The following is an 11,320-nucleotide window of genomic DNA, read 5'->3' as shown; positions in this document are numbered from 1 at the left end:
ATAATTAATGGACCCAAAAACTGATTGAATGTGAAGAAACAGATTTTATTGAATTTTTGCAGCAATTTTTAATGTTTCTTTAAAGAAAATAGATCTTTTCTGTATAGCTATACCAAAAATATAATATAATATGTATATGGGGCATTCCACGCCAAGTCGGACACCTTTTGACTTTTGCATCTCCGATTTTTTTCAAATATTTTTTTTCTTTTAGTGCTGGTTGAAAGGAACTTCCATGATTTTTTTCAAATTTTTTCATGAAGTAATTTAAGAGATCTGGGTTTTTGAAAAATCACGTTTTTTACATAAATTTTTTTTTTAAATGCTTATAACTCGGACAAAAATTGATCAAATTGGACGTTCGATATATGAAAATTTTTGTTTTTACACGTAGTTTTTGATAAAAATATTTAAAAAAAAATTTTTTTTAATTTACCAAAAAAATTTTAAATTTTAAAAATAAAATTTAATTTTTAAGAATGTATGTATCGATCGATTTTTTTCAAAATTTTTTGTAAGAAACTGGTACTAAATTAAGAATTTTTAATCCTTGTCTGATTGTGGGCAAACGATGGGATCTATTTATTTTGAAATTTTTAATTTTTGTAAAACGGTAGGTAGCCAAATGCCTAACTTGCAATTTGATCAAATCACTTTTTTAAACAGTAAGAAGGTTAAGTTCGGAGAGACTCAGTCTGAAAACAGTTTTGGTTTGAAAAATTTGCGTGATTTGGTCAAATGTCAAGTTACGCATTTGGCTACCTACCGTTTTCACTGCGTATACAAAAATTAAAAATTACAAAATAAATAGATCCCATCGTTTGCCCACAATCAGACAAGGATTAAAAATTCTTAATTTAGTACCAGTTTCTTACAAAAAATTTTGAAAAAAATCGATCGATACATACATTCTTAAAAATTAAATTTTATTTTTAAAATTTAAAATTTTTTTGGTAAATTAAAAAAAAATTTTTTTTAAATATTTTTATCAAAAACTACGTGTAAAAACAAAAATTTTCATATATCGAACGTCCAATTTGATCAATTTTTGTCCGAGTTATATGCATTTAAAAAAAAATTTATGTAAAAAACGTGATTTTTCAAAAACCCAGATCTCTTAAATTACTTCATGAAAAAATTTGAAAAAAATCATGGAAGTTCCTTTCAACCAGCACTAAAAGAAAAAAAATATTTGAAAAAAATCGGAGATGCAAAAGTCAAAAGGTGTCCGACTTGGCGTGGAATGCCCCATATATAAGGGACTTCTTTCCCCAAAATTTTTTTTAAAAAATTCAAAAATTGTTGAAGATACGCCATTTTGAATTTTAATATTAATTTTATAAAATTTTGAATATCTCGGAATATTGTTTGTGGATTTTTATAAAATTTACACATTTTTCAGGTAAAAATTTGTAATTTGAAATAAAAATAATGTTAATAAAAAAAATTAATTTTTAAATAAAAAATTGTAGGTATATCTCCGGCTGCTACTTTTGAAAAAATTTATTTTCAATAGATTTTCTTCAAATTTTGAGATAATGTTTCTTTGTAAATATTTAAATGTGGTAAATATTTCAAAACTCTTTGCCATGTCAAAAAACGAGATATTGTGGTTGATATTTTTATTTTTAACATAGTCGCATGTAAGAGTTACAGATTGAACTTCAATATCTCAAAATTTAGCATCACAAAGGGTTTTCAAATTTTTACCACATTTAAAGAGCACCCGAAGAGATATTTTCTCAAAATTTAAAAAAATTCTATGAAAAAACCATTTTTTCAAGAGTAGCAGCCGGAGAATTCGATTTTTTTTAGCATCGACAAAGATTTTCTATGGTAAAAAGCACAGAAAATTAATGTAGAGCCTTAAAAATTTCTAAAATTCATGAAGAAATTGTCGTTTACCATCAATTTTTCAAAAATTTAAGAACCGTTTGTACCACAGGCCTATAGTATTTACTAAACAAGAACCAAAGAATAATTTCCTGAAGGTTTCAACGTGATAATTCCGAATCCAGCGTCATAGTAGACCCAGCACGTCAGGTTTTTGAGGTATTTTAACTTAAAAGTGCGAAAAACCAGTTTTTTAACATCAAAAGATAATTGTTTTGCAAAAAGTTCAATATTTTATCTGAAGATGCTACTTTTTTTCTTTAAAATACATTTTGGAAATTTAAATTATTTTAATTTTCCTCTGAGTAATCGTTCATTCTGTTTACTGAGTTTGACAAATTCTTTGAAAACTAAGTAGAACTAAGTAAAAACAGACAAACCTTCGGCAATAATGAAGAAGAATATTATTACTACAAACCAGGATATAAATTTCAAAATACTTCTGTGTATTTTTGGTACAACTGAATGCGAATATGATGTCAGATTTACCAATTCGTCTGCCATATATGATCTGCTATTTTTAATTTTGAAAATCTGACATTGAATTCGTATCCAGTTATACCGAAAATCTGCAGAACCATTTGAAATTTAGATGTTTATAGTTAAATTTTTCTATATTATCGAAGTATTGTCTATTTCTACTCAATGTTGGTAGAATTTGCCTACCTCACTAACAAATGAAGATTTTTTTAAATATCCGAAATGAAAAAAAAATCGAAAAACTGAGTTTATTCAAAAATTGATAAACCAATTTTTTCTTTTTTGTCTTAAAATTATTGTATGGCTTTACTGAAACGATACAAAAAAATTGGATGGGCAAGAACTTTTGGGTTTTTATTCGAAGCTCACCTTGTTGCTAGTCTTTTTATAGAAAAACTCCAATATCTCCGGAACCAGATGAGTCTTCATCAATTTTGTTTTATTAAATTAAAGGTGAATTCATAAGAATTCTAAATATGTTAATAACACTTTTCAGAGAGGAGTAAATAATAAAAAAAATTTATTTAAAAACTAATTTTTTTATTAACATCATTTTTATTTTGAAGTACACTTTTTTACCTGAAAAAAGTGTAAACTTCATAAAAATCCTTAAACAATAGTCCGAGATGTTCAAAATTTTATGAAATTAAAATTAAAATTAAAAATGTCATTAGAATCTCTCTTTCTATAATATTATTAAGTTTTTGGGTCTATTAATTATTTATAGATCAACTTAAGTATTTTCGTATTTGTTTCTTTAGGTAAAAAGGAAACTTTTTCTGCCCGGCGCTCAATGATAACACCAGATTAAAAATTATCTTAACAAATCGCGGCAAGGCTAATGGAACCGAGCTGCCGGTGCTACCACTGCGTCGTGAGGATGGTGTCCGAGTACAATGTGAGTAATATAATATAATATAATAATATAATATTATAATAATATAAAATATAATTATTTAAATGTAATTAATTTTTTTTAGTTGCAGCATGAAGGTAACGAGGTGCCATTCCCCGCAACTCCTCCAGGACCGACACAGTCACCGTGGAACCAGGTGGTGAATCCACTACCACCTTCGGCGGAAGTCGGGACGCCACCGCAGTCACCTCTGCATGAGATGGCACTCCAGTGGCGTCCTATTCACCGCCGTGGATGCTGGTGCAGAGGCCGCCGACACCACTACCCAGGCCACCGACACCTCAACCCAGGATGGAACCGGAGTCTCCCCCACCCTTTATTCAGTTGGGGACTCCATCCAGGTCGCTGACACCGTTGGAATGGTGGCCTACAACCCCGCCAGGAAGTCCGCCACTGTGTAGGTCACCGATACCCAGGGCGCAGTCTCCCGAGCCCAGGGTAGAGGAAAGAGAGCCGGCGGAACCTCCACCAGAGGCGCAGCCGCCGCCCGCTCACGGTCGGCGTCGCTGCCATCGACGGCGGCGCGTAATTTTAAATATGACTTTGAATTTTATTTTTAAAAATCAATAAATTTTTATTTTTTTTGTAAATTAGTATATTTATTTTGCGGATCCTGTATAGAAATTGTTACGACTGCGTTAGAGTAAGAGTATTGCGCATGCGTGAATAGGTGGGGGAAAATTTAAGAGTGGGGATTAGGGTGGTCCAAAAAAAGTAAAATCGAAATTTTAGTGCTCTCACCCCCTAGGATTGTTCTATATAGAGAAAAAAAATACCCCTATTTTGTTTTTTGAAAATAAAAAAATATTTAGAGGTCGCTCAACGCGCTCAAAGTTTCGCATGTGAAATGCATGGGGAAAAACACTTTTTCGTAGAATTGGTATAGAATCCTTGAAAATCAATATTTTTCATTCAGCAAACTCTGTTTCTCTTCATAAGACTTCAAAGAACAGTGCTAAATTGTTTATTTAATCATTTTTTTAAATTAACTATTTTTTATAGTGCCCCAAAGAACCCCCATAAATTTCAAAATTATAAAAAAAATTGTTAAAAAATATTTTTTACTATTTTTATCAAAGTTTTTTCCTAGATTATGAATAAATAACAAAAATATTGATTTTTAAGCATTATTCCATGTAATTGCTAATTTGTTTAAACAAATTATTATTATTATTTATTTACAACTTTTTATCTAATTGAGCTAAAGAGTTCCGATTTTTTCTCAAATTTGCAACTTTTCAGGCCGAATGTAACCAGTCACTATCACAGAATATTAATTTTACCAATTGTTTAAACAAATTACTATTGTTTAACTTCCACTTTTTATCAAAATGAGCTACAGAGTTGCAACTTTTTCTTAATTGTACATTTTATTTTTTTGTGTGGTAATATTTAATGTAATACTTAATCATCGTTTACAATTAGTAAAATTGATATTCTTAGTTAGTTGATAGTGACTGGTCAGTAAATATACGTGTAGACAACTATGTAGACTACATCGAGTAGTTTACGTTCCGAACCCTGGATTTTGGCGAGTTTAGTCAGTAGCTGTTCTGTTCACAAGTTCAGCGGTTCTAACAGCAGCATCAGCAGATTCCCCTTGCCATCACTAATTGTCTTTTTTGTTATATTTACTGTCTTTTTTGTTACATTTACTGTGTTTATTGCACTTACTTTGTATTGGTTTGTAGGTTAAGTTCTTTAGTTTGTTTTGTTTAGTATAAGTATTTTAGTTTATAAGTTCGTTCTTTTGTTAGTTTGTAAGTGTGTTCTTTTGTTAGCTTGTAAGTGTGTTCTTTATTCTTTTTGTTAGTTTGTAAGTGTAATTTCAGGTGTAAAGATGAAGAGAAAAGCTACAACCGCCGATGGACAACGTAAGTATCCAAATTACGGTACTATTCTTGACGAGAGTGACGTCACTGTTACTCTCATCAAAGAGGCTTTAGAGCTGATTCCTCTGTTAGACGACGTCAATTTAAGACGTTCATTCGTTGAGAGATGGATTGTAGAATGCTCACAACATGAAAACGTTTTATCGAGCATTCTGAAATCGATGTACTTCACACAATAAAAGCAAAGATGTGTGAGCATCATACAATCCATCATAAGGTTTCGCGCATTATTTGAGTCCCATATTGTAGATGGCGCTGGAATCGGTGATCCAGATATCAATAAACGTGTTCGCTGGGAAGGAATGTGAGAGTGCGTTTGCGTGTAGGCTGTACACTAATGTGGTCCTGAATCTAGTGCACATTGATGTTAGTGCGTTTTTGGATGATGCGTCTAGGCTTTTTCAGGACCGCATTAGAGATGCTATAAACAAATATGGTCCTATTTTGGTGTATGGTGTTCTCATTGCCAACTTTAAAAGGGTTGATAATGAGGAAGAAGTAGTTAAGCCAATTCCCTTTGGAACTAAGGCTAACAGCATCTTCCCCACAACCCTTTTAGATGATTGGTTTAATGAGAACATCAAGCAGCCAATCTTGCGCAGTGTAGAAGAGTTTCACGCAAAGGGTTCAAATTGGAATCTTCAGTCTATTATAAGACTTGAAGTGAATGTAAATAAATACAATCCAATGCGTGCGAGCTCATACATTGATCTACCTTCACAAATTAAAAGAAAGAAAGCCTGTATTAACGTGCAAAACAAAGATAACGAGTGCTTTAAGTGGGCGGTACTGTCAGCCTTACATCCAAATGTCGTGAGAAGTGATCGTGTTTCCAACTACAAAGAATTTGAAAATGAGTTAAATTTTGACGGAATAGATTTCCCAGTAACGTTAAAAAATGTCCCGAAATTTGAAAAATTGAATGATATTTCAATTAATGTCTATGGTTTATCAAAATACTATGGGGACTTCTTAACACATCCTCTCCATCTCACTGCGGAAAAAAGAGATACGCGTGTAAATCTCTTGTATGTTGCCGACATGTACGCTGATGAAAGTGTTAAAGAGAATGTAATTGTGATGACGGCTTTATGAATTTCCATTATGTATGGATTAAAGATTTGTCACGCCTAGTGTCTAAACAATTATCTAAGAAGGCACATCGAAAACATATCTGTGACCGATGCTTACACTACTTTTTATGTGTTGAAAGATTGAATGCACACATCGAAAATTGTAAAAAAGTAAATGATTGTAATATTAAATTACCGAAGCCCGATAAGAGTTTAATCACATTTAAAAATTTTAAGAACAAAGAAAAAGTGCCATATGTAATTTACGCCGACTATGAAAATCTACTTCTTCCAGCGGATGAAGATGTAGACAATTTAAGTAAGACTGAAGTCTTCCAGCGTCACAAATTGTTAAGCATCGGATATTATATAAAATGTAGCTACGACGAATCATTATGTAAATATGTGCCGTATCCGAAAAATGAATCTGACCCTGCTAAATGGTTTGCTGAGGAGTTAAAGCAGATTGCAGAGAAAATGAATAAAGTTTTTAAAAATCCGTTACCAATGACTGCATTAACTTCTCAAGAAATCAATGATTTTAAGCGAGCGACAGTCTGTCACATTTGTCATCAGAAAATACCGGCAAGCGAAAAGAAAGTCCGCGATCACTGTCACCTTACTGGCAAATATAGGGGTGCTGCCCATGAATCATGCAACTTAAACTATCAAGATTGTCAAACGATCCCCGTAGTCTTCCACAATTTAAGCGGTTACGACGCCCATTTTATAATTCACGCGATCTCGACGAGCTTTGAAGGGAAAATTGACCTCCTCCCCATTAACAAAGAGAAGTATATCTCTTTTACTAAACATGTTAATGGGAGTGAGGTCAAATTCAGATTCATTGACTCATTGCGATTCATGGCAGCATCCCTGGAAAAACTCGCATCGTACTTAGACGAGTATAAAATTGTAAACTCCGTTTTTGCCAGTACGGTGACAGATCCGGATAAAATCAAATTATTAACGCGCAAGGGTGTTTTCCCCTATGAGTACTTTGACTGAAAAAGCAAGATCGACGAAACCGAATTACCCCCTATAGAGAAATTTTATAGTACGCTTTATGATGTCGGTATTTCTGATGATGAGTATACACATGCGCAGAATGTATGGACCGAGTTTAACTGTCAAAATCTCTACGACAGTGTTTAAGCGTACGGGTTAGATCCTGCTCACTATTATACGACCCCCGGTTTAACTTGGGATGCTATGCTCAAGTACACGAGCATAGGATTGCAACTAATAACCGATATCGATATGATTATGTTTGTTGAGTCCGGTATTAGAGGTGGCATAAGTCAATGCTGCAACCAATATACTATAGCGAATAATCCATATATGGAAAATTCCGATGATAGCAAAGATACTAGCTACATCATGTACTTTGACGCCAACAATTTATATGGCTGGGTAATGGCTCAAGCGCTCCCTTATGGCGGCTTCAAATGGGTTGAAAATGTCGACAACTCTTTCAATTTTAATGTATCCGACGATTTACCTGTTGGATACATACTCGAAGTTGACTTGGAGTATCCCGAAAGTATTCACGATATCCACAAAGACATGCCATTTTGCGCAGAAAATACAAAACCTCCCCTATCGAAACAGGAGAAATTATTAACAACTCTCCTACCCAAAGAAAAATATGTAATCCACTATCGAACTCTCAAACAAGTTGTTGCTAATGGTATTAAACTTGTAAAAATTCACCGAGTCTTACAGTTTAAGCAATCAACATGGCTTAAACCATACATCGACTATAATACGATGATGCGAACCAATGCTAAGAATGAGTTCGAGAAAAATTTGTTCAAGCTCGTGAACAACGCTGTGTACGGCAAAACAATGGAAAATGTCCGTAAACATGACGACATTAAACTTGTCACCCAATGGTTTGGCCACTATGGAGCTGAAGCCCTAATCTCTCGCCCGAATTTCCATAGTCGAGTGATTTTCGGCGAAAATCAGGTTGCCATTGAACTGCGTAAAACCGAGGTACTACTCAACAAACCAATCTATGTGGGGTTAAGTGTGCTGGATGTTTCCAAAACGCTAATCTACGATTTTCACTACGGGTATATGTTAAAAAAATACGGCGATAATTGTTAACTGATGTATACCGATACAGACAGGCTGCTGCCCAATGTAAAAACCTAGTAAGTCGCATTTGCTGTAAAGGCGACTATCGCTCAGGCGACGAACTCATCAATACCCACTTCTCACTCCCATTGGTTACACACACAAGTGCGAACCGCGCGTTTAATCTCGTACGTGTGCCTCTTTTTCGTTTTTCTCGACATGCGGAGAATTTGCGATTATATTTACCGACAGTAGCACAGAAGGTTAATTTTCTGGCGCGAATTTCAAAATTCCTAATTCTTAAATACTATCCCTTATATGTTTCTATAGATTTTAAGTATCAATTAATTCGTAAACATAAAAAACCATTTCTTATCTATTTAATATGTATTTAATTAATTTTTTCTTATGTAAATATCACTCAGAAATGATTAAGAGATAAATTAAAAAGAGGTAATAAGCAATAAGTATGTATTATGAAAATGGAACAACAAATATTACCTACAATTATATTAATTAATTATTAAAACAATAAAATTATATGTTTATTGTTTGTAGAAAATAAATTTAAATAATACAAAAATTAATTTTATAAAATAGTAAAAACTGTTTTGAATTACCACAGACATAAAAAAATATTGTTAAAAAAATTATTAAACACGAGTTGTTGAATGGGTCTATTTCCGAAAACAAAAGTAAGTACTCACAATTATTTTAATAATATTACCATCTTGCATTTGGTTTCATTATTTAACCCTTAAACCGCACCCTGGGTGTGCGACACCCATATTCTAGCTTTTTACTCTAATATTTCGGTTAAATTCGTAAAAATTGAACATGTGTTGATATTGGACGGTACATTTTGTACTTAAATTTGTGTTTCGTGAGTGACATTAGTTTGCCAAGTGCCCTTGTGTATTTGATAACTTTTTAAAGTCGTCGGCGAAAATTTTCTGCTTGTTTGACACCCAGTTCTTGGTTGAAGGTAATTTCAATAGTTTTAAAAAACTCTTTTTTAATAATTAAAATTAAATAAATCATTATGAAACCTATTTTCCATCAAAATAGATGTACTGAGCTATATAAGATAATTTTTCCAAAAGATAATATCCTATTTCAGCTTGGAGAACACACTTAAAAGTCCCCGGGTGTCGCACACCCAGTGTGCGGTTTAAGGATGGATTCGGCAGTGTGCGGTTTAAGGGTTAAAACGACCTTTTTTGGATTATAATTATTATACAAATAATAAATATAAAAATATTATTGCTAATATATTGTTGAACATTGTCAATACAGCATTTTTTCTAATTTACATAGTCTCTTATTCTTATTTTTTACATACGTTCCAGTGAAAAAATAGTTATTTATTACACACCGGAATTCACTTTACGCACTGCTAACGGTGTGTAAAGTTACAATTTACACACCGCTATAAAAATAAGTACTTTACACAGTCTTCTGTGTGTAAAATTCAATTTTACAGGTTAGTGTTACAAAACATTAACTTTATTTAAAATGGTCAACAATATATCAATGCAATTAATTTGTTGATAATAGTACATATTAGAGAAATTCCACGCCAAATGATCATACATCTTTTTGATGATTTTAGCAATATTAAAAATACTTTTTGAATTTGTTCCTTTATATACATAGAATTGAAATGTATAAAAGTTTTTTCAAAATTTTTTGAGTTACCTTTTTGTACTTAAAATTTTGGTTGGGTTTTCAAAAAAGCCACATAACTTTTTTTATTGTTAACAGATTAAGATATTTTTTGGAAAATACTCATAATAAGAAGTACTTATAAGAAAAAAAGAAAAAAAAACTTTTTTTTGCCCCGAAAAAATTTAAAAACAATTTTTGAATTTTTTGAAAAAATATATCTTCGATTTGGAAATTTTTTTTGTAAATTGACAAAGTAAAGAATACTTCCTATAAATTTAATTATGGAACAATAATAACTTTACGATAAAAAAAATAAAATGTTCAGCGCGGCGTGCCGGGACCTATTAAAATAATGTTTAATTGATAAAAAATTATAAATTATGTAAGTAAACATTGTTAAACAATGAAAAGTTATTATTTTTATTGTATTTAGAAAAAAATTTCAAGGCCTAAGTACAGTTTATAAAAAAATAACAATTAATTGTTTAACAATATTTAATTAATATATTTATTTTATTTTTTATCAATCAGACATTATTTTAATATGTTTTTCGATTAATTTTCTTAATCAATAAAACTAAAAAAATATGTTTTATGATTTTTTTTAATACTTATTGTTATTTAAAAAATGTTTAAAAACAAAAATTTAAAAATAAGGCTCCAGATATCAATAGAAAATTTAATTACGAAGATTTAGAAAAGAGAAAAACCGTTTTGGTAAAGAATTGAGATCTGTAAAGTGATTTAAAAAGAAAATTGCACCGCCATAAGCGAATACTGCACGCCGCGATAAACATTTTATTCTCTTTCTCGTAAAATTGTTGTTGTCCCATAATTAAATGAGTAGGAAGTATTCTTTACTTTGTTGACAATATTTACAAAAAAAAATTTCAAATATGCGCCTTTTCTGAAAACTTGACCAAAATTTTGAAAATACTTTTATACATTTTTATTCTATGTATATAGAGGACCAACTTCAGAAAGTATTTTTAATATTGCTAAAATCATCAAAAAATTTTATAATAACTTAGCGTGGAATTGCTCTATATTATTATTAATAAATATAATTTTTATAATAATATTAATCGTATGCTTAAGAGGGTAAAGTTTCTTTGTAAATAGTAGGGAAGAGTGGTCCTAAGTTGGCCGCCTAAGCAAATTGGTCGAAAATAGTAACAAAATGAAATTTAATCACTTCGGCAAGTATATATTAGTGTTCAGAGATCGTTTTGCTATAATTTTGTGGTATTTAGAACGTTATAGAATGACTTTTGTAGTCTTAATACAATAAATCGTGAAAAGCTGCATTTTGGACA

At 31.4% G+C, this 11,320-nt stretch overlaps 1 protein-coding gene across 1 annotated transcript; it reads left to right on the top strand.

The window, feature by feature from the left end:
* Positions 1–5,430: 5,430 nt before the first annotated feature.
* On the top strand, positions 5,431–7,262 carry LOC122503358. The gene is made up of 2 exons (XM_043613862.1): positions 5,431–6,252; positions 6,492–7,262. Exons 1-2 carry the CDS (start codon positions 5,431–5,433, stop codon positions 7,260–7,262), a joined length of 1,593 nt encoding a protein of 530 aa, XP_043469797.1.
* Positions 7,263–11,320: the final 4,058 nt, after the last annotated feature.

Source organism: Leptopilina heterotoma, unplaced genomic scaffold (assembly GCF_015476425.1).
Source record: "Leptopilina heterotoma isolate Lh14 unplaced genomic scaffold, ASM1547642v1 Lhet_26, whole genome shotgun sequence".
Taxonomy (NCBI): domain Eukaryota; kingdom Metazoa; phylum Arthropoda; class Insecta; order Hymenoptera; family Figitidae; genus Leptopilina; species Leptopilina heterotoma.
Note: the sequence above shows the minus strand (reverse complement) of the source record. Positions and strands in the feature narration are given on the sequence as shown.